This window comes from Loxodonta africana, chromosome 13 (assembly GCF_030014295.1).
Source record: "Loxodonta africana isolate mLoxAfr1 chromosome 13, mLoxAfr1.hap2, whole genome shotgun sequence".
NCBI classification, from domain to species: Eukaryota; Metazoa; Chordata; class Mammalia; order Proboscidea; family Elephantidae; genus Loxodonta; species Loxodonta africana.
Genome location: NC_087354.1, coordinates 65,104,845 through 65,129,971, shown reverse-complemented (window position 1 = coordinate 65,129,971; position 25,127 = coordinate 65,104,845). Strand labels below are relative to the sequence as shown.

Below are 25,127 nucleotides of genomic sequence, written 5' to 3'. Positions count from 1 at the left end.
TTCAACAGAGCCCTCACTGACCCACAACAGGGAACTGAGGGCTGAAGCTCCCCCAGGACCACCTAGCCTCCTGCCTTAGGGGTCTAAGGAGGGTGACACCTACCAATCTGTAGAGGTACTTGCATTGGGGGCCTAAGGTACAGCTGCAGAGCCCACCCACCAAGGTGCTTTAGGAATAGAGACACACCTACCTCACTGACACTTGGGGGAAGCCTGTCAGCATCCTGCCCCCCCTGGAGGGTGAACCCCAGCTGCTACTAGAATCTGGTGCACACAACTATCACCACTACTTCTCAAGGTGGATAGGTGATAGGGTGCATCACACACTTGATGACCTAAAATCAGATTCTACTCAAGAATAGTGAATGGACTCAGGCATATATATCTGGTAAGCGCCCAAACCAGCTGGTAATAGGTCATAAGTAAGTCAAGGGCTACAACAATCAAGACAGCACAATCTAGTAGCCCATCCACATATATTGAAAGAAAACAAAACAAGATAAGATTCAGTGAGCAAATACAGAATAAATCACTACAATATCTTAGTGATGGCTTGGAGACAGCAGTCGATATCAAACCACATAAAGAAGCAGACCATGACAGCTTCTACAACCCCCCAAACAAAACAATCAAAATCTTTCCCAAATGAAGATACAATCCTGGAATTATCAGATACAGAATATAAAAAACTAATTTACAGAATGCTTCCAGACATCAGGGATGACCTCAGAAATGAAATAATGCAATCTGCAGAAAAAGCCAAGGAACACACTGATAAAACAGTTGAAGAACTCAAAAAGATTATTCAAGAACATAGTGGAAAAATTAATAAGTTGCAAGAATCCATAGAGAGACAGCATTCAGAAATCCAAAAGATTAACAATAAAATTACAGAATTAGACAACGCAATAGGAAGTCAGAGGAGCAGACTCGAGCAATTAGAATGCAGAGTGGGACATCTGGAGGACCAGGGAATTAACACCAACATAGCTGAAAAAAAATCAGATAAAAGAATTAAAAAAAATGAAGAAACCCCAAGAATCATGTGGGACTCTATCAAGACGGATAACTTGCATGTGATTGGAGTCCCAGAACAGGGAGGGAGGACAGAAAACACAGAGAGAATAGTTGAAGATCTGCTGACAGAAAACTTCCCTGACATCATGAAAGACGAAAGGATATCTATCCAAGATGCTCATCGAACCCCGTTTAAGATTGATCCAAAAAGAAAAACACCAAGACATATTATCATCAAACTTGCCAAAACCAAAGATAAACAGAAAATTTTAAAAGCAGCCAGGGATAAAAGAAAGGTCTCCTACAAGGGAGAATCAATAAGAATAAGTTCAGACTACTCATCAGAAACCATGCAGGCAAGAAGGCAATGGGATGACATATACAGAGCACTGAAGGAGAAAAACTACCAGCCAAGGATCATATATCCAGCAAAACTCTCTCTGAAATATGAAGGCGAAATTAAGATATTTACAGATAAACACAAGCTTAGAGAATTTGCAAAAACCAAACCAAAGCTACAGGAAATACTAAAGGAAATTGTTTGGTCAAAAAAACGATAATATCAGATACCAGCACAACACAAGGTCACAGATCAGGACATCCTGATATCAACTCAAACAGGGAAATCACAAAAACAAATTAAGATTAATTAAAAAGAAATGCTCAAAAGAAGGAATCACTGAAGTCAATATGTAAAAGATCACAATAATCAAAAAGAGGGACTAAATACAGGTGGCATAGAACTGCCACATGGAGAGGGATACAAGGCAATATAGGACAATACAAGTTAGGTTTTTACTTAGAAAAATAGGGGTAAATATTAAGGTAACCACAAAGAGGTATAACAACTCCATAACTCAAAATAAAAACCAAGAAAAACATAACGACTCAGGAAACATAAAGTCAAATACTATGAAAATGAGGAACACACAATTTACAAAGAAAAACATCTCAGCACAAAAAAGTAAGTGGAAAAATGAAATTGTCAACAACACACATAAAAAGGCATCAAAATGACAACACTAAACACATACTTATCTATAATTACGCTGAATGTAAATGGACTAAATGCACCAATAAAGAGACAGAGAGTCTCAGACTGGATAAAGAAACACGATCCATCTATATGCTGCCTACAAGAGACACACCTTAGACTTAGAGACATAAACAAACTAAAACTCAAAGGATAGAAAAAAATATATCAAGCAAACAATAAGCAAAAAAGAAGACGAGTAGCAATATTAATTTCTGAGAAAATAGACCTTAAACTTAAATGCACCACAAAGGATAAAGAAGGACACTACATAATGATAAAAGGGACAATTGACCAGGAAGATATAACCATATTAAAAAGTTATGCACCCAATGACAGGGCTGCAAGATACATAAATCAAATTTTAACAGGACTGAAAAGTGAGATAGACACCTCCACAATTATAGTAGGAGACTTCAACACACCACTTTCGGAGAAGGACAGGACATCCAGTAAGAAGCTCAATAGAGACACGGAAGACCTACTTACAACAATCAACCAACTTGACCTCATTGACTTATACAGAACTCTCCACCCAACTGCTGCAAAGTATACTTTTTTTTCTAGTGCACATGGAACATTCTCTAGAATAGACCACATATTAGGTCATAAAACAAACCTTTGCAGAGTCCAAAACATCGAAATATTACAAAGCATCTTCTCAGACCACAAGGTCATAAAAGTGGAAATCAATAACAGAAAAATTAGGGAAAAGAAATCAAATACTTGGAAACTGAACAATACCCTCCTGAAAAAAGACTGGGTTATAGAAGACATCAAGGAGAAAATAAGGAAACTCATAGAATGCAACGAGAATGAAAATACTTCCTATCAAAACCTCTGGGACACAGCAAAAGCAGTGCTCAGAGGCCAATTTATATCGATAAATGCACACATACAAAAAGAAGAAAGAGCCAAAATCAGAGAATTGTCCCTACAACTTGAACAAATAGAAAGTGAGCAACAAAAGAATCCATCAGGCACCAGAAGAAAACAAATAATAAAAATTAGAGCTGAACTAAATGAGTTAGAGAACAGAAAAACAATTGAAAGAATCAACAAAGCCAAAAGCTGGTTCTTTGAAAAAATTAACAAAATTGATAAACCATTGGCCAGACTGACTAAAGAAATACAGGAAAGGAAACAAATAACCCGAATAAGAAACGAGATGGGCCACATCACAACAGACCCAACTGAAATTAAAGAATCCTATCAGATTATTACAAAAAATTGTACTCTAACAAATTTGCAAACCTAGAAGAAATGGATGAATTCCTGGAAAAACACTACCTACCTAAACTAACACAATCAGAAGTAGAACAACTAAATAGACCCATAAGAAAAAAAGAGATTGAAACGGTAATCAAAAAACTCCCAACAAAAAAAAACCCCGGGCCTGGATGGCTTTACTGCAGAGTTCTACCAAACTTTCAGACAAGAGTTAACACCACTACTACTAAAAGTATTTCAAAGCATAGAAAATGACGGAATACTACCTAACTCATTCTATGAAGCCACCATTTCCCTGATACCAAAACCAGGTAAAGACATCACAAAAAAAGAAAATTACAGACCTATATCCCTCATGAACATAGATGTAAAAACTCAACAAAATTCTAGGCAATAGCATTCCAGAACGTATCAAAAAATTAATCCACCATGACCAAGTGGGATTTATACCAGGTATGCAAGGCTGGTTTGATATTAGAAAAACCATTAATGTAATCCACCATATAAATAAAACAAAAGACAAAAACCACATGATCTTATCAATTGATGCAGAAAAGGCATTTGACAAAGTCCAACACCCATTTAGGATAAAAACTCTCACCAAAATAGGAATTGAAGGAAAATTCCTCAACATAATAAAGGGCATCTATACAAAGCCAACAGCCAACATCACTCTAAATAGAGAGAACCTGAAAGCATTTCCCTTGAGAACGGGAACCAGACAAGGATGCCCTTTATCACCGCTCTTATTCAACATTGTGCTAGAGGTCCTAGCCAGAGCAATTAGGCTAGACAAAGAAATAAAGGGCATCTGGATTGGCAAGGAGGAAGTCAAATTATCTCTATTTGCAGATGACATGATCTTATACACAGAAATCCCTAAGGAATCCTCCAGAAAACTACTGAAACTAATAGAAGAGTTTGGCAGAGTCTCAGGTTATAAGATAAACATACAAAAATCACTTGGATTCCTCTACATCAACAAAAAGAACATCGAAGAGGAAATAACCAAATCAATACCATTCACAGTAGCCCCCAAGAAGATAAAATACTTAGGAATAAATCTTACCGAAGATGTAAAAGACCTATACAAAGAAAACTACAAAGTACTACTGCGAGAAACTAAAAAGGACCTACTTAAGTGGAAAAACATACCTTGCTCATGGATAGGAAGACTTAACATAGTAAAAATGTCTATTCTACCAAAAGCCATCTATACATACAATGCACTTCTGATCCAAATTCCAATGTCATTTTTTAATGTGATGGACAAACAAATCACCAACTTCGTATGGAAAGGAAAGAAGCCTCAGATAAGCAAAGCATTACTGAAAAAGAAGAAGAAAGTGGGAGGCCTCACTCTACCTGATTTCAGAACCTATTATACAGCCACGGTAGTCAAAACAGCCTGGTACTGGTACAACAACAGACACACAGACCAATGGAACAGAATTGAGAATCCAGATATAAATCCATCCACATATGAGCAGCTGATATTTGACAAAGGACCAGTGTCAGTTAATTGGGGAAAAGATAGTCTTTTGAACAAATGGTGCTGGCATAACTGGATATCCATTTGCAAAACAATGAAACAGGACCCATACCTCACCCCATGCACAAAAACTAACTCCAAGTGGATCAAAGACCCAAACATAAAGACTAAAACGATAAAGATCATGGAAGAAAAAATAGGGACAACCTTAGGAGCCCTAATACAAGGCATAAACAGAATACAAAACATTACCAAAAATGACGAAGAGAAACCAGATAACTGGGAGCTCCTAAAAATCAAATACTTATGCTCATCTAAAGACTTCACCAAAAGAGTAAAAAGACCACCTACAGACTGGGAAAGAATTTTCAGCTATGACATCTCCGACCAGCGCCTGATCTCTAAAATCTATATGATTCTGTCAAAACTCAACCACAAAAAGACAAACAACCCAATCAAGAAGTGGGCAAAGGATATGAACACGCACTTCACTAAAGAAGATATTCAGGCAGCTAACAGATACATGAGAAAATGCTCTCGATCATTAGCCATTAGAGAAATGCAAATTAAAACTACGATGAGATTCCATCTCACTCCAACAAGGCTGGCATTAATCCAAAAAACACAAAAGAATAAATGTTGGAGAGGCTGCGGAGAGATTGGAACTCTTATACACTGCTGGTGGGAATGTCAAATGGTACAACCACTTTGGAAATCTATCTGGCATTTTCTTAAAAAGTTAGAAATAGAAGTACCATACAACCCAGAAATCCCACTCCTCGGAATATACCCTAGAGAAATAAGAGCCTTCACACAAACAGATATATGCACACCCATGTTTATTGCAGCTCTGTTTACAATAGCAAAAAGTTGGAGCAACCAAGGTGTCCATCAACAGATGAATGGTTAAATAAATTGTGGTATATTCACACAATAGAATACTACGCAATGGTAAAGACAGTGACGAATCTGTGAAACATTTCATTACATGGAGGAACCTGGAAGGCATTATGCTGAGCGAAATTAGTCAGAGGCAAAAGGACAAATATTGTATAAGACCACTATTATAAGATCTTGAGAAGTAGTATAAACTGAGAATACATTCTTTTGTGGTTATGAGGGGGGGAGGGAGGGAGGGAGGGAGAGAGTTTTTTACTGATTAGTTAGTAGATAAGAACTGCTTTAGGTGAGGGGAAGGACAATACTCAATACATGGAAGGTCAGCTCAATTGGACTGGACCGAAAGCAAAGAAGTTTCCGGGATAAACTGAATGCTTCAAAGGTCAGCGGAGCAAGGGCTGGGGTCTGAGGACCATGGTTTAAGGGGACTTCTAAGTCAATTGGCATAATAAACTCTATTATGAAAACATTCTGCATCCCACTTTGAAATGCGGCATCTGGGGTCTTAAATGCTAACAAGCGGCCATCTAAGATGCATCAATTGGTCTCAACCCACCTGGAGTAAAGGAAAAGGAAGAACACCAAGGCCACATGACAACTAAGAGCCCAAGAGACAGAAAGGGCCACATGAACCAGAGACCTACATCATCCTGAGACCAGAAGAACTAGTTGGTGCCTGGCCACAAGCGATGACTGCCCTGACAGGGAGCACAACAGAGAACCCCTGAGGGAGCAGGAGATCAGTGGGATGCAGACCCCAAATTCTCACAAAAAGACCATACTTAATGGTCTGACTGAGACTAAGGAATGCCAGCCGTCATGGTCCTCAAACCTTCTGTTGGCCCAGGACAGGAACCATTCCCGAAGACAACTCATCAGACATGAAAGGGACTGGACAGTGGGTAGGAGAGAGATGCTGATGAAGAGTGAGCTATTTGTATCAGGTGGACACTTGAGACTGTGTTGGCATCTCCTGTCTGGAGGGGGGATGGGAGGATAGAGAGAGTTGGAAGCTGGCAAAATTGTCATGAAAGGAGAGACTGGAAGGGCTGACTCATTAGGGGGAGAGCAAGTGGGAGTACGGAGTAAGGTGTATATAAACTTATATGTGACAGTCTGACTTGATTGATAAACATTCACTTGAAGCTCAATAAAAGTTAATTAAGAAATGTAATAAAAAAAAAGTCTTTTTTCTCCATTTGATGGACTTTTGGCTTTTGCAGAAGATCAGGTGACCATAAATGGATAGATTTACTTCTGGGTGTGGTTCTGTTCCATTGGTCAATGTATCTGTCATTGTACCAGTACCAGGCTGTTTTGACTAAAAAAGAAAACCATAGATATATTGTAGGTTCTGAGGTTGGATAGTGCGAGCCGTCCTATTTTATTCCTCTTCTTCAATAGTGCTTTACTTCTCTGGGGCTTGTGCCCTTCCCATATAAAGATAATCTTTAGTTTTTCCATTTCTTCAGAGAATGTTGTTGGTATGTAGATCAGAATTACTTTGTATTTGTAGATTGCTTTGGGTAGAATTGAGATTTTCACAACGTTTAGTCCACCTATCCATAAGCATGGTATTTTTTCCATTTATGTAGTTCTCTTTTGGTTTCTTACAGCAGTGTTTTGTAAGTTTCTTTGTATGGGTGTTTTATATCTGTGGTTAGATTTATTCCTAAATATTTTCTTTTTTTAGGAGCTATTGTAAACGGTATTGTTTTCCTGATTTGCTTTTCGTCATTCTCTTTTTTCTTGTATAGGAATCTAACTGATTTTTGTATGTTTACCTTGTGTCCTACTCCCCTGCTGAATCTTTCTATTAGTTACAGCAGTTTTCTTGTGGAGTCTTTTGGCTTTTCTATGTATAGTATCATATCCCCAGCAAATAGGGACAGTTTTACTTCTTCCTTACTGACCCTGGTGGGGTAGTGGTTAAATGCTATGGCTGCTAACCAAGAGGTCAGCAGTTCGAATCCACCAGGTGCTCCTTGGAAACTCTATGGGGGAGTTCTACTCTGTCCTGTAGGGTGGCTCTGAGTCAATTGACTTGATGGCAACAGATTTGGCTTTTTTTTTTTTTTTAACCAATTTGGATTCCCTTTATTTCTTTTTATTGTCTTATTGCTCTAGCTAGAACTTCAAGCACAATGTTAAATACGAGTGGTGATAAAGGGCATCCTTGTTTGTTCCTATTCTCAAGGGGAATGTTTTCAGCTTCTCTGCATTAAGAATGATGTTGGCTGTTGGTTTTGTATAGACGCCCTTTATCATGTTGAGGAATTTTCCTTCTATACCTATTTTATTGAGAGTTTTTATCAGGAATGGGTATTAGACTTTATCTAATGCCTTTTCTGTGTCAATTGAAATGATCATGTGATTCTTTTCTTTCCTTTTATTTCTGTGGTGGATTACGTTGATTGATTTTCTAATGTTGAACCATCCTTGCATACCTGGTACGAATCCTACTTGGTCGTGGCTAGAATTTTGTTGAGAATATTTGCATCTATATTCATGAGAGATATTGGTCTGTAATTTTTTTTTTTTTTTTTTGGTGTCTTTGCCTGGTTTTGGTACCAGAATTATGCTGGCTTCATAGAATGAGTTTGGAAGTATTCCTTTTTTTTCTGTGTACTGAAATAGTTTGAGTAGTCCTGGTGTCAACTCTTCTCTGAATGTTTGGTAGAATTCTCCAGTGAAGCCATCTGGGCCAGGGCTTTTTTTGTTGGGAGTTTTTATTATTATTATTATCTTTTCAGTCTCTTCTCTTGTTATGGGTATGTTCAGATTTTCAACATCATTATGTGTTAGTTTGGGTAAGTAGTATGTTTCTAGAAATTTGTCCGTTTCCTTTAGGTTTTCAAATTTGTTGGAGTATATTTTTTCATAATACTCTGTTATGATCGTTTTTATTTTGGTTGTGTCTGTTGTAATGTCTATTTCTTTTCTTATTTGGGTTATTTGAGTCCTCTCCTGTTTTCCTTTTGTCAGTTTGGCCAATGGATTGTCAATTTTGTTGATCCTTACAAAGAACCAACTTTTGGTTTTGTTGATTCTTTTTATTGTTTTTCTATGCTCTATTTCATTTATTTCTGCTCTGATCTTTATTATTTCCTTTCTTCTGGTGCCTGTGGGCTTCTTTTGCTGTTCTCTTTCTATTTGTTTGAGCTGTGTAGCTAATGTTTTTATTTTGTCCTTTTCTTCTTTTTTGATGTGTGCATCTGTTGCTGTAAATTGACCTCTGAGCACTGCTTTTACTGTTTCAAAGATTTTGGTATGATGTGTTATCATTCTCGTTTGATTATAGGAATTTTTTTTACTCCATCTTTGATTTCTTCTATACCCAGTGGTTTTTAAGCAGGGTCTTATTCAGTTTCCATGTAGTTGATTTTTTTGTTCCTTGCTCTTCCTGTTATTAATTTCTACTTTGATGGTGTTGTGATCAGAGAAGACACTTTGTATTAACTCAGTGTTTTGGATTTTGTTGAGGGTTGTTTTGTGGCTTAAGATGTGGTATATTCTGGAGAACCTTCCATGTGTGTTTGAAATGAATGTCTATTTTGCAACTGTTGAGTGGAGTGTTGTATATATGTCTGTGAGTTCAAGTTGGCTGATTGTGGCCTTTAGATCTTCTGTATCTTTGCTGAGTTTCTTTCTAGATGTTCTGTCCTTTACTGAAAGTCATGTGTTGACGTTTCCTACTATTGTGGAGCTGTCAGTTTCTCTTATCAGGATTGTTAGAATTTATTTTATGTATTTTGGAGCCATGTCATTGGGTGTGTAGATATTTAATAGGGTTATGTCTTCATGATGAATTGTCCCTTTAGTCACTATATAGTGCCCTTCTTTGTCTTTTATGGTGGATTTTGTTTTAAAGTCTATTTTATCTGAGATTAGTATTGCTACTCCTGCTCTTTTTTGGTAGCTGTTTGATTTCCATCCTTTGATTTTTAATAAATTTATGTCTTTGTTTCTAAGGTGTGTCTCTTGTAGACAGCATATTGGTGGATCCTATTTTTTCTTTCCATTCTGTCACTATCTGTCTCTTTATGTGTGCATCTAGGCCATTTACATTCAGTGTAATTATTGATAGGTATGAGTTTATTGCTGTCATTTTGTAGTGCTTTTGTGTGTGTGTGTGTGTGGTTCTAGCATTTTCTTTGTTCCTCTTACTCTCCTCTGCTGAGTCCCTTTTGTTTGTGGATTTCTTTTTCATTTCTTTTGTTTTTGTAGCTTTTGTTTTTATTGAGGCTTTGTTTTTCTTCTTTATTTTGAAGAGTAGGTTTGTTAACTTTTTTTGTTGTTACCTTGAAATTTACCCTTCTCTTCCTAGGTTTAAAAAAAAAAAAAAACTAGACCAGTCTATTATTACTTGGTATCACCCTGCCTTCCTCTCCATTAGGAAGTTCTATACCTATACCGTTTACTCCGTTTTATTGCTCTGACATTGTTGTCATTTACAGATTAACCTCTCTGGTCACCTGTTGCAATTGTTTTGGTTTTGGATAGCCCTTGAGAGTTCACTTCCTAGGTTTGCATCTGGCTGGTACAATCTTGCATCCTAGATTCAGGCTCTGCTCTGATGTTGTTTGTTCTCAGACTGGAGGACTCCCTTTAATAATTCTTGTAAGTTTGCTTTAGTTTTTATATATTCCCTTAATTTCTATTTATCTGGAAATGGAAACCCTGGTGGTGTAGTGGTTAAGTGTTATGGCTGCTAACCAAAGGGTCAGCAGTTCAGATCCGCCAGGCACTCCTTGGAAACTCTATGGGGCAGTTCTACTCTGTCCTATAGGATCGCTATGAGTTGGAATCGACTCGATGGCACCGGGTTTGGCTTTTAGTCCTAATTTCACCATCAAATTTGAATGAAAGTTTTGCAGGCTATATTATTCTTGGTTGGCAATTTTTGTCTTTCAAGGTTTTATATATCATCCCATTGCCTTCTTTCCTGCATGGTTTCTGCCAAATAATCAGAACTTAGTCTTATTGTTTCTCCTCTGTATGTGACTTTTTGTTTTTCTCAAGCTGCACACAGGATTTTTTCTTTGGCTTTAGCGAGTGTGATTGTGATATGCCTTGGTGTTTCTCTTTTTGAGTCTATGGTATATGAGGTTCATTGAGCTTCTTGGATGGTCAGCTTTTCATCATTCATGGTATTAGGGATGTTTTCTGTCAGCAATTCTTCAGTGATCCTTTCTGTGTTTTCCATTTTCTTTCCTGCTCTGGTACTCTGATCACTTGCAGATTTTTGCTTTTGATTGTATCCCACAAAATTCTCAGGGTTTCTTCATTTTTCTTCATTCTTTTTTCTGTTTTTTCCTCAGAGTTATAGCCAAGTGTTTGTCTTCAATTTCCCTGATTCTGTCTTCCATCATTTCAAACCTGCTCTTCAGCCCTTCTATGACACTGTCCATTTCTGAAATCTTATTGCTTATCTTTTGGATTTCTAATTGTTGTTTTTGTATGATTTCTAGTTGTAAATTTATTTTGGCATTTTGTTCCTGTATTACTTTCCTGAATTGTTGTCTTTTTCTGTCTGTATTTTCCATGAATTTGTCTGCCTTTTTCACAAATTTGTCTATTTTTTCCTCATTTTTATCTGCTTTTTGCTTCAACTCTTGGATTACTCTGAATATTAGAGATTTGAATTCCCTGTCAGGTAGTTTTAGTGCCTTTTCTTCTGCTGGAAAGTCACCTGGTGTTTTATGTTGGATGCCTACTGGAAACATCCTGTCCTTTTTTTGTATATATATTTTGATATTGTCTGTTGTCTTCAGCGCATTCAGTAGTTTTTTTTTTTTTTTTCCTTTATTTATTGATTGTAGATTTGTTTGTTTCGTCCTGCCTCTTTGTTTCATTTGGTTACGTCTGAGCAGGTAGGCTGTGCATTCTTTGTTGTTTGCTCACCTGTGGGCATGATACTTTTCACCTCCTTGTAATGGACAGGACCAGTTGCTCAGCTATGGTGCAACAGAGCAGATCCAGCTGAAGGAGAGAGGCCGGGATAAGTTGTTTGTGGCACATACTGGGCCAACAGGGCAGGCCAGGAATCAGTGTAGGGCAGGTTCCAGTAGGCTGTGCCTGTGCTACTAACCCCAGTGCCATCGAATCTACTAGGAGGTAAAATGTTCAGCACAAGGTGCAGATAGGCAGGCAGGAGCAGGAAGGTTGTGATGGGTGAAGCTATGTAGGTATAAGAAAGAAGAGAAATAGTACAGAGAGACGGGAGCCTGAAAAAAAAAGCAAAAAAATTGCTGAGTGAGCCTGCCATTGGAGTGGAGAGATGAGATACCAAAAAATGACAAAAAAGAAAATCAACAACAACAACAAAAAAAAATTTAAAAGTGCCCCCAAGGATCACACCAATGACAGGCAAAGTGGCTCCCAGGCCTTGGGGCACAGCCAGCCTAGAATGGGAGGAGACACAGTACCAGGTATCCAGGAGTCCAGAGTAGAAGGAAATTAGAGAGAGGTGAGAAACTGATAAGTGAAGAAAAGTAGAAAGGAAAAAAAAAGAAAGAAAGAAATGCCCCTAGGTATCCCACTGATGATCAGGGAAGTGGCTCCCAGTCCTCAGGGCACAGCCCATCTAGCAGGTGCAGAAATGGCACACAGCACTAGGTATTCAGAAGGCAGGAAAAGATGGAAAGTAGAGAGAGACCAGAAAATGAGAAACGAAGAAAAAAAGGAAAATAGAAAAATAAAGAAATCCCCCCAGGGATCCCACTGACTTTGCTTTGCAGACGAGGGAAGTAGGTCCCAAGCCACGTAGTACAGCCCATCTAGAAGAGGCAGAGATGGCACACAGTGTTAGGTAATCAAGAGACAGGAAAAGAAGGTAAATAGAGAAAGACAAGAAATGAAGAAAAAGAAAACAAACAAACAAACATAACAAACAAAAAGTCCCCAGGGATCCCACTGATGTGGCAGCACTGACCAGGGATGCAGTTCCCCAGCCAAGCAGCACTTCACAGCCTATCAAGAAGAAGAAGAGATGGCACACAGAGCCAGGTGTTCAAGAGGAAGGTAGGACAGGAGATGAGAGAGAAGAAACCAAAAGAAGCCAAAAAAAGCAACATTAGCAACAAAGAAATGGCACTGAAGGAGCCAGCCACTGTGGACCAGGCAAATCCAAACAGCAAGGATTTGGCACCTCCTGGCTGAAAGACTGTAGCCTGCCAGGAAGTAGCAGAGGCCAAGCAGGGGCAAGAAGGAGGGGGGTGGGGGCAGGGAACGCATGTATTGCTGGTTCCAGGTGCTCAGTCTCCTTCTGGGAGCTCTGTGAAGGTGCTTTCCTGTATTCGCTGTCCACTGATCTCCAGTAGGAGTCCAAGATGATGAATCCAAGCTACATTAGCTGATAATGGATCTCCATTCCATGGTTCTCTTCGCTCTTTGTTCTCTGTCAGTTTCTTATTCCATTCAGTGCCTGGTTGAGGGTTGAGTTCTCTATCTCTTCACTTGATGCTTAGGGTTCCAGGACTGATGTTTGTTTTACTTAGTTTTTTGAGTCTTTGCTGTGGGAGGAACAGTGTGGTGCTTCTGTCTATAGTGCCATGTTGGCTCCACCTCCTATTTTTATTTAATTTTTATTGGGGAAATAGGACTGTACCTAAGACATAAAAATAGGAGGCATGGGGTAGAACTTAGTCCTATATAATCCCCATCAGCTTCTACCTTATTTTAACATGGATAATTTGGCAAAATTATGTAAATGCCATGCAAATGAAGCTTCAAGTTACCGTTTTATAAGAATGGTCACAATAATAGCCAACATGAATGCAACGCTCACTATGTGTCAAGTACTATACTAGCTGATATATATATGTGTGTGATTGTGTGTGTGTGTGAGACGCTTATTTACACATATGTAAGGGAATCAGCTGGTAGGCTGAACTGAGAAACAAGGTGGATATAATATGTAATTTATAAGAGAGGATATAACATTGCAGACAGTTTTGCAACATGAATCTTATCTGTTCATTCTGGGGATAAGCAAATTCTTGTCATATATATATACGGCATATATAGAGAGAGATGTACATATCTATATATATAAAAGATACACATATATATGGCATTAATTTGTTAATGTATTTATGTATATTTGCTGAACCTCAAAATTCCTGTCATCAGGTTTCTGTTTAAAAATTCTTATTCATATATTATCTTAAAAACCATTACATCTAAATGTCCAAGAACAAGAGGAATTAGTTATGTACATATGTGTATGTGTATATGTTTTGCAGATGAGGAAGCTAAGGCACATTTTCCTCATCTGTAAGCTCCTCCTATGGAGAAATTATAGAGCTACCGCTGGGAGGGATGTGGAATAAATTTGCCTTTAGTGAGGTGCTTTATGCTCTGCTTAGTCAGCTCATTCTTGACCCCATTCTCAACTTCTGTTCCATACAGGTTTTATTTCATCTCAGATCCGTACTGATGCCCTGAGTCAAGAAGAAACTTTTGTTACTGGAGGCCAAACCTTTCCAGGTTTATTCTGTATTTTAAAATAGCTTCTCTGGAATCATTGTTATGATACTACTGCAGTTAATGGGTACTCTGATTGTGGGAAAATTGTGACAAATACTGAGAAATGTAAACTGAATGAGTAGACACAGTCCCTACTCCAGAGAAATTCTCACCACACAGAAAAATCATAAACAATCTAGTAAAACACATAAATGCTGAATGTGACTGTGAGCTTACAGAGATCCGATGTGTGATGGTGAGTAAATCTTGTGGTCAGACTGACATGGGCTCAGACCTGGACTAGTCTTCTTCCCAGCTGCTGAACCTGGGTGAATTTTTCCACCAGACTTCTGCCCCCTTAATTGTAAAATGAGGTCAATAATACTCACTCATCATCCTCGCCAGATGGAACACACAGAAATCATATTGACTACATCTGTGGAAAGAGACAATGGAAAACCTCAATATCATCAGTCAGAACAAGGCCAGGGGCAGACTGTGGAACAGACCATCAATTGCTCATATGCAAGTTGAAGTTGAAACTGAAGAAAATCAGAGCAAGTCCATGAGACCCAAAAATATGACCTTGAGTATATCCCACCTGAATTTAGAGACCATCTCAACAATAGATTTGACACATCGAACACTAGTGACCGAAGACCAGAGGAGTTGTGGAATGACGTCAAGGACATCATCCACGAAGAAAGCAAGAGGTCACTGAAAAGGCAGGAAAGAAAGAAAAGACCAAGATGGATGTCAGAGGAGACTCTGAAACTTGCTCTTGAGCCTCGAGCAGCTAAAGCAAAAGGAAGAATTGATGAAGTAAAAGAACTGAACAGAAGATTTCAAAGGGCCTCTCGAGAAGACAAAGTAAAGTATTATAGTGACATGTGCAAAGAGCTGGAGATGGAAAACTAAAAGGGAAGAACATGTTCGGCGTTTCTCAAGCTGAAAGAACTGAAGAAAAAATTCAAGCCTTGAGTTGCAATAGTGAAGGATTCCATGGGGAAAATATTAAATGATGCAGGAAGCATCAGAAGAAGATGGAAGGAGTACATAGAGTCATTATACCAAAAAGAATTAGTCGATAGTCAACCATTTCAAGAGGTGGCACATGATCAGGAACCGATGGTACTAAAGGAAGAAGTCCAAGCTGCTCAGAAGGCATCGGCAAAAAACAAGGTTACAGGAATTGATGGGATATCAATTGAGATGTTTCAACAAACAGATGCAATGCTGGAGGTGCTCACTCGTCTATGCCAAGAAATACGGAGGACAGCTTCCTGGCCAACTGACTGGAAGAGATCCATATTTATGCCTATTCCCAAGAAATGTGATCCAACCAAATGTGGAAATTATAGAACAATATCATTAATATCACACACAAGCAAAATTTTGCTGAAGATCATTCAAAAATGGCTGCAGCAGTATATCAACAGGGAACTGCCAGAAATTCAGGCTGGTTTCAGAAGAGGACATGGAACCAGGGATATCATTGCTGATGTCAGATGGATCCTGGCTGAAAGCAGAGAATACCAGAAGGATGTTTACCTGTGTTTCATTGACTATGCAAAGGCATTCGACTGTGTGGATCATAACAAACTCTGGATAACACTGCGAAGAACGGGAATTCCAGAACACTTAATTGTGCTCATGAGGAACCTTTACATAGATCAAGAGGCGGGTGTTCAGACAGAACAAGGGGATACTGATTGGTTTAAAGTCAGGAAAGGCGTGTGTCAGGGTTGTATTCTTTCACCATACCTATTTAATCTGTATGCTGAACAAATAATATGAGAAGCTGGACTATATGAAGAAGAATGGGGAATCAGGATTGGAGGAAGACTCATTAACAACCTGCATTATGCAGATGACACAACCTTGCTTGCTGAAAGTGAAGAGGACTTGAAGCACTTACTAATGAAGATCAAAGACCCCAGCCTTCAGTGTGGATTACACCTCAACATAAAGAAAACAAAAATCCTCCCAACTGGACCAATGAGCAACATCATGATAGAAGGAGAAAAGATTGAAGTTGTCACGGATTTCATTTTACTTCGATCCTCAATCAACAGCCACGTAAACAGTGGCCAAGAAATCAGAAGACGCATTGCACTGGGTAATCTTAGACTGGAGACAGCAGCTCTTACATTTCTATGACAACTCTGAAGTTCTGCTATTGAAAGAGAGAAAAGGGTTATGGATGGGGGACCTTAGAATTGACTCACCCTCTTTCAAGCTAGGAAAAAAAAAATGAATTTGATGGTACATTTGTTTAATGTTTATTGAGGAAATAAGATTGTACCTAGGACATAGAGATAGAAGGCATGGGGTAAAATTTCATCCTACATAATCCCCATCGGCTTCCACCTAACTTTAAAATGGACACTTTCCCAAAATTATGTAAAATGCCATGTCAATCCAGCTTCAAGTCATCCCTTTGTGAAAAGGATCACAATAATAGCCAACACAAATGTAATGCTCACTGTGTGCCAAGTACTGTACTACCTGATATATATACATATATTTATGTATATTAGTGTGATACTTGTTTACATACATTTGAGGAAATCAGCTGGTAGGCTGAACCAAGGAATAAGGTGAACATAATATAGAATTTATAAGAAAGGATATAACATTGCAGACTGTTTTGGAACATGAAATTTATCTACTTATTTGGGGGATAAACAAATTCTTGCCATGTATATATATGTGTGTGAGTACATATATGTATATAGGAAACACTGTTGGCATCGTGGTTGAGTGCTAGGGCTGCTAACAGAAAGGTCAGCAGTTCGAATCCACCAGGTTCTCCATGGAAACTCAATGGGGCAGTTCTATGCTGTCCTATAGGGTCGCTATGAGTCAGAATCGACTCGATGGCCACGGGTTTATTTGGATACTTGTATGTTTTTTTTTTATGTTTGTATGTATGTATATACTAATATTTGCTGAAACTCAAAAGGCCTGTCATCATGTTATTGTTGAAAAATACTTATTCTTATATTATCTTAAAAACTATTACACCTAAATGGAAAAGAAACATTTAGTTACATACATATACGTGTGTGTGTGTGTGTGTGTGTGTACATTTTGCAGCAGAAGAAACCATCTGTAAGCTCTTCCTATGTAGAAATTTTAGAGCTACCACTGGGACGTACAAAATATTGGCATAAATTTACACAAATTTGTCTTTAATGATGTGCTTTATGGTCTGGTTAGTCACCTCATTCTTGACCATATTCTCAATTTCTGTTCCACACAGTTCCTGTTTTCTCGTGGAGCACATCTGCGGGAACTTCTGCTAATAAACCTACTAATACTGCAGAAGCTTCTTCTGCTCCTGCACCCCTGTTCACCACAGGTTTGTTCTGTATTTTAAAATAGCTTCTCTGGAGTCACTGTTATGATACAACTGCATTTAATGGGTGGGTTATCACTGTAGGCAAACTGTGACAAACACTGGGAAATGGAAGCTGAGTGAGGAGATACAGTCCCTACTCCAGAGAAATTCTCACCACACAGAGAAATTCTAAACAGTCTAGCAAAGCACATAAATGGTGAATGTGACTGTGAAATGGCCAGTGAGCTTACTAGGATCTTATGTGTGATGGTGAGGAAGGCTTGTGGTCACACTGATGTGGGCTCAGGCCTGGACTGGGTTCTTTCTCAGCTATCAAGCCTGGATGAATTTTTCCACCAGACTTCTGCCTCCTTAACTGTAAAATAGGCCCAATAATACTCACATCACAGTGTTTCTCTCAGGATTAAATAAGAAGATGTATGTAAAACTGCCTAACTCAATAAATTATTAAGTTATCACTTAATGAACCAAGTAAGTGATAACTATAGGGCAAGCTGGGTGCTGAGATAAGGGTGGGATCAGGCAAATTCACTGTCTCTCTGTTGTTTTTCTAGAGACATGTCATTAGAGGAGCTGGCTGAAAGTAGAAAGGGAGAGAATCTTTTGGAGGTGGGGCTTAGGGAAGATGTTGCAAGTTTAAAATAAATCCTAAGAGAAGACTTGAAGTGGCTATAAGCTAACAGACATATTGAGAAAATGTATTGAGATAAATGGAAGAAACAGATTTTAAGAAGGACGGAAACCAAGGGAAGAAAATTAGATTAAGTGCTTGGGACTACTTATAAGGCTTCTGGATCCAACTAGATGATCTAATTTTCAAAGTAAATTCAATGTGAAGTCGACATGATAGTGTCAAACCAGAAGGCATTTTAGGGATGACTCTGGACCCACACCTCCCAAATGGTACAAATAATTTACACACTTGTTTTTACCCATTATCTAATTCTACCCTCTCAACACATAAAGAGCTAGGTATCACAATCTTCTTTTTTCCCAAAGGGATACCAAAGCACAAAGAAATTAGGTAACTTGCCCAAGGCCACACAACTTCTAAAAGGCATTCTTATGACTGAAACCCACAGCTGTGTTACTCCAAACCGTGCAGCTATCTACCGCCACAGAAAAGGAGAAGACAAGTCCCAACTAATCTTTACACATAGCTCCAAAAGAATGACATGAAACATAATAGAGTCCTTGACTGATACAATGTACTCAGATATGGTGTTTCAAATAATTAAATTCAAGATATACTTATGGATTTTGTAGTGAGAGTGCTTCATGATGTAAAATGGCGTGTTGATACAGCAGAAATGTCAGAACTGAACTGATGAGGGGAAGGGTAACACTGGTGGAGCATTAAGGCCATACTAGAAACTTCTGCAGACAGGAGATTCAGTGGGACTGTTGACCAAAGCTTGGCTGAGACACAACAAGGGTTTGGATTCAGACAGTGACTGTGGCATAAATCTGGAAAATTGACAGCAACATGACACCTTTTCAGATTGGACTGGAGCCTATGTAGTATGATGGCTCAGTGTGTCTCCTTTCTTCTCACTATTTTTAGTTTTTCAAATATACACTGCTTGTAGTGGAAGTAGATAGGTGATTCTTCCAACGTTTTCTCATATCCTCCCCCTTAGTTAATGAGATGCTTTACTGATTTCTGACTAAAGAACACGTATCGAGTATTTGAAAGTCAATATTGGCTAAGGATAAGACTGACATATTACATAGTAAATTTTACTAGCATATTCTTGAAGGTTGACCAATAACTCCAAAAACACTGATAAGAAAAAGTATCACTGCTACCACCCAAAAAAAATCTAATTCCAAAGGTTTTTTGTTTTGTTTTGTTTTTGTTATGTGCAATCGAGTCAGTTCCAACTCATAGTGACCCTATGTACAATAATAGAATGAAACACTGCCCAGTCCTTACTTCCAAGGAACACTGTGGCTGTACTTCTTCCAAGACAGAGTTGTTCATTATTCTAGCAGTCCATGGTATATTCAATTTTCTTCACCAATACCATAACTCAAGGGCATCAATTTTATTTTGGTCTTCCTTATTCATTGCCCTACTTTCATACACATATGAGGCAATTGAAAATACCATGGCTTGGGTCAGGCACACCTTAGTCCTCAAAGTGGCGTCTTTGCTTTTCAACACATTAAAGACATACCCCATTTTTCTGACTTTCTTTTGAAATGTTGTTTTGTGTTTTTTAGTAGTAAAACGACAGGTTGTAGACATTTTCTCAGAACCAGGTTTGTTTATATTTGACATGGAATGACAGTCATTCCATGTCAAATACGCATTGCTAGATTAAAAAAAAAAAAAAGCCTCAATTTTAAAAACAGAAGAGAATATGTAGTTGGCTTTAGTTGCACAAAATTGTAAAGGCAAACAAAATACCCAGTTTTTAAAATTAAAATAGGCGTTTCTTATACTCTTCAACATTCTGGAATAAATATATAATTCCATAATTATTTTCCTTTTAAGTGAGTTTTTTAGTTTTTTTTTTAACAAACCATGGATACTTAAGAAAAGTCTCTTAAGAACTTACGAAACTATGCAACTCTCTTCTTCCCCACTGTAAAGAAATCAAAGAGTTTAAAACTGTCTAATTGGTGTCATCATATCAAAAATAAGTGCAGACCATTCAGGCCTCAGTCCTGACTCATTTTTGTTCCCGCACTAGCACTACCAGTTCGGGGCTGTCTTCATAACCTGCCATAGGTGGTGACGGTCACTTTCCCTTTCAGGGCTTTAGTCAATTGATGTGCTCATTTACTAGTTAGCATTCTAGTCCTTCCTTCACACCTGCCCTGTGTCCATGCTTCACCCAGGAAAAGTGAACTGTAGAACTGAATCACTATTCAAAAGTTATAGCTAAGTGGACAGGAAGGCTGGATAATACCAGTGGGAGGAAAAGACACATTTATTTATTTTTTAATTAATAATAAGGCTTTTAAATAGAAATTAATTGATATAAATATTAATCAGTATTAATTTAATTAAATGACATTCACTTCATATAAATATAAATTAATAGGACCTTTTTTTTTTTCTACCTGTGTGTATAGACTTCCATTCTATTTACTTCATTTGAAAGCATTACAGGCATGCTACGAATATGTAGAGAGGACTGGTAACTTAATTGATTAAAATTTTGTTTCATTCTCAACATGTAAAAGATTTGAAAAACATTTTTAGTGACTATATTGTAACAAATTATGGACAATATTGCAAAGAATGGGAATTCTAGAACACTTAGTCGTGCTCTTGGGAAACCGGTACATCGACTAAGAGGCAGTTGTTTGAACAGAACAAGAGAAAACTGAAGGTTTAAAATCAGGAAATGTGTGTGTCAGCGTTGTATCCTTGCATCATACTTATTCAATCCATATGCTGAGCAAATAATCTGAGAAGCTGGGATTTATGAAGAAGAATGCAGCATCAGGATTGGAGGAAGATTCATTAACAACCTTAGATATGCTGATGACACAACCTTGCTTGCTCAAACTGAAGAGGACTTGAAGCACTTACTGAGGAAGATCAAAGACTACAGCTTTCAGTATGGATTATACCCGCACTCAAAAAAAAACAAAAATCCTTACAACTGGACCAATAAGCAACATCATGATAAATGGAGAAAAGATTGAAGTTGACAAGGATTTCATTTCACCTGGATCCACAATCAACACTCATGGAAGCAGCAGTCAAGAAATCAAAGACAGTATTGCATTGGGCAAGTCTGCTGCAAAAGACCTCTTTATAGCGTTAGAAAGCAAAGATGCCACTTTGAGGACTATGGTGCACCTGACCCATGCCACGGTATTTTCAATCTTCTCATATGCATGTGAAAGCTGAACAATGAATAAGGAAGACAGAAGAAGGATTGATGCTTTTGTACTGTGATGTTGGTGAAGAATATTGAATATACCTTGGACTGCCAGAAGAACAAACAAATCTGTCTTGGAAGTAGTACAGCCAGAATGCTCCTTAGAAATGAGGATGGTGAGACTTTGTCTCACATGCTTTGGACATGTTACCAGAAGGGATTAGTCCCTGGAGAAGGACATCATGCTTGGTAAAGTAGAGGATCCTCAAAAGAGAGGAAACCCTTAACGAGATGGATTGACACAGTGGCTGCTACAGTGGGCTCAAGCATAGCAAAGATTGTGAGGATGGTGCAGGACTAGGCAGTGTTTCAGTCTACTGTACATAGGGTTGCTATGAGTGAGACCAGACTCCACGGCACCTAACAACAACAACAATATTATAAAACATGCATTAAGATGCACCCCAATGCTCTCTGACTGATACGCTAAAACGTCAAAGAAATCTTGCTGTCAAGATCTCAACCCTGCAATGATATTTTGGAAGAAGGAATAATATTGGGAGTCGGTACAATTATGTATTGGTTCAGTTCCTTACCAGTTAGTTCTCTTAATCTGAGCTGATCATTGAATTTTTGTGATATTAAATTTCCTATCTGTAAAATAAAGAAGTTGGATTAGATATACTGTAAGTGAAATTCGAGGCTCAAATCATATTCTGAATTAAACAGGACAATATTTAAATTGACTTTTAACCTGCTAATGATGCAAATAGGCTTTTTCAAAGCTGATTTACCTACAGAATGCTAAAGAGATCTGTGCACAAAGAAACATCAAGTGCCAAAGAAGAAAGACCCAACTCTTTTTTTTTTTTAATTTTTATTGTGCTTTAAGTGAAAGTTTACAAATCAAGTCAGACTCTCACACAAAAACTTATATACACCTTGCTACGTACTGCCAGTTCCTCTCCCCCTAATGAGACAGACAGCCCGCTCTCTCCCTTCACTCTCTCTTTTCGTGTCCATTTCGCCAGCTTCTAACCTCCTCTACCCTCTCATCTCCCCTTCAGGGAGGAGATGCCAACATAGTCTCAAGCGTCTACCTGATCCAAGAAGCTCACTCCTCACCAGCATCCCTCTCTAACCCATTGCCTAGTCCAATCCCTGTCTGAAGAGTTGGCTTTGGGAATGGTTCCTGTCCTGGGCCAACAGAAGGTCTGTGGGCCATGACCGCTTGGGTCCTTCTAGTCTCAGTCAGACCATTAAGTCTGGTCTTTATACGAGAATTTGGGGTCTGCATCCCACTGCTCTCCTGCTCCCTCAGGGGTTCTCTGTTGTATTCCCTGTCAGGGCAATCATCGGTTGTAGCTAGGCACCACCTAGTTCTTATGGTCTCAGGATGATGTAGTCCCTGGCTCATGTGGCCCTTTCTGTCTCTTGGGCTTGTAATCGTCTTGCGTCCTTGGTGTTCTTCATTCTCCTTTGATCCAGGTGGGTTGAGACCAATTGATACATTTTAGATGGCCACTTGCTAGGGCTTAAGACCCCAGACACCACTCTCCAAAGTGGGATGCAGAATGTTTTCTTAACAGATTTTATTATGCCAATTGACTTGGATGAAAAGACCCAACTCTTGATCTAGTCTCTAAGAGTTGAGGCAAACTATGTCAGCTGTTCAGTAGTTCTAAATTTGCTTGGCTACTTTCTACCCAGTTAAATACGGAAGATTCTACTGTAAAAAGCCCTGTTTAACATCCACTGATTCTCAGAAATTTTGCAACTTTGCATAGCTGACTGTGCCTACAGATGTCTATTGGCTGATTAGGGCCTTAGGAGCCTGGGAGGGCCAGATAGACATGTGGGCTGTCTTGTCAAGTATAGCATTTACACATCCTTGGTAGTTGTTGGGGGAACGTATTGTGGGATTTCATATCCTTACCTTGAATTTTGAAAGTAACATAAGCACCTGAGGATGTACAAAGAGATATTTCTTTTGTTACTCCTGTCAGGTAAGTGATTTTTTTCAACTAGATGCTGGTTCATTTAATTTGAGCTTATTGGTAAAATTCTTTGTATTGCTCCATATGCATCTTTGTGGGCCTAATTAACAAGTTCTTTAAATTTATAGTATTAGAAAATATAAAAGCTTACTTGTGAGGTCAGAACTATTGTCTTTTAAAGCTGACATGGACTTTTAATAACAAGCCTTCATGCTCTCTTTCCTGTGAGCAAGGAAATTTCTTGTTTAGATGCAGTAAGTTTACTTATTTTTCCAGGAAATGGAAGAAAAACTGATTGTGAAAAAAGTCATTTTATAGGCTAGCTACAGTTATCAGATTGTTGGAAGAAATGACGCTTAAAAACTTTCTTTAACCAAAATTTTCTTAGAACATTTATGTAGTCATTTACTTGCCCTGTTTGTGGTCTTAGTTGACTGTGATGAGAAAACTGCAGCAAAGTAACTAAACCTTTGCCATCGCGTCTACTCCGACTCATAGAGACCCTATAGGACAGAGTAGAACTGCCCTATAGGGTTTCCACGGAGTGGTTGCTGGATTTGAACTGCCGACTTTTTGGTTAGCAGCAGAGCTTTTAACTACTACACCACCAGGGTTCTATTAAAGTAACTGAATCTGCAGAATTAAAGCAAATATCTCTAAGAATGTAGGTGACAGATTTCAAACTCAAAACAACTGGGCCAACATTCAGTTTTTGAAGGGTCTAAGTAGAAAACGCACAGGATAAAGTGTAGGCAATTTTGGAAATTGACTCAAAAACTTTGTTCCTCTAAGCATTGTGCTGTACTCAGTGTTAGACATGCTCAGGTTTTGGTTATGGTTTAGAGCTTTCCCTAAAAGTAAGGGTGGAAGAGAGCATGTACACCTGGGTTGGAAAGAGGGGTACTATGGTCTAACTTCGGATGGATTTGAGGCCAAAGTCAGAAAGTGAGTCCAGCTCTGTAAACTTGGGCACTTTTTTTTTTTTTTTTAAATCTCGTTGGGTTTCAGCCTCTACTTCTTCAGAACAAAATTTCCAGTAGACAGTTCTTTCCTGTGAGGAATGGTTGTTGAGAAGAAAGAAGTCTACTAATTTGCTAGAGGATTAGAGGGTTAGATTTGTTTGATACAGCTTAAAATTTATTTTAGTGAGCTCTCTTAAGAATTTTTACAGGTTTATGCAAATTTGCATGTAATGGTAAACTTGCTTATATTTTGAAATTATATATATGTAAATATATATATGCATGTATGTATATGTAAATTTACTTAAAAGCTTATAATTTGCTTACACAGGTAAAATGTTTTTTTCACCTCTTCTTCTCTGACTTTGTTTAAAAGAAAAAGCATTGAAGTGCCAGTTTTGAGAAGGGTTAGAACCTATTTCTGGGCCTTTGCCAAACCCTTTTCTCTACTTGCTATCATTTTCTGTCTCTGTAAGCCCTTTGGCTACAGGCGTCCTCCGGTAAATGCAATGTGGAGAAGTGATAAGGACCTAGGCAGAGGAACTACTTGACTCAGCCACTCCTGAGCGCAAGATGGGATGGGTTCTCTTTTGAAGAGCACGTAGTATCGGCATGCCCTTTCTTCCCCACATCATCCTCCATACTATTGACAGTCAGTTTCCCAAAGTGAAAATCTGGTTCAAACTGCTTTCTGATTTTCCATTGCCTTTTTTTTTTTTAAGGACAAAAGTCCAGATTCCATGACATGGCACAGAACATATGGTGCTTCACTACTTCTTCAGCCTTTTCCCATTCCTCTATTCCTCTCCTTCTCACATCTA

At 38.4% G+C, this 25,127-nt stretch overlaps 1 protein-coding gene across 4 annotated transcripts in view; it reads left to right on the top strand.

The window, feature by feature from the left end:
* Positions 1-25,127, top strand: part of GYPA (glycophorin A (MNS blood group)) — a 49,840-nt gene that overhangs the window by 8,733 nt on the left and 15,980 nt on the right. For 2 of the 4 annotated variants that reach the window (XM_023557151.2, XM_023557150.2), the window contains exons 2-3: positions 14,085-14,162; positions 17,407-17,505. In XM_023557151.2, coding sequence (XP_023412919.1) covers positions 14,085-14,162; positions 17,407-17,505 — 177 coding nt within the window. The remainder of the gene's footprint in view (positions 1-14,084; positions 14,163-17,406; positions 17,506-25,127) is intronic. The other 2 variants (XM_064267541.1, XM_023557152.2) reach the window with 2 other exon arrangements.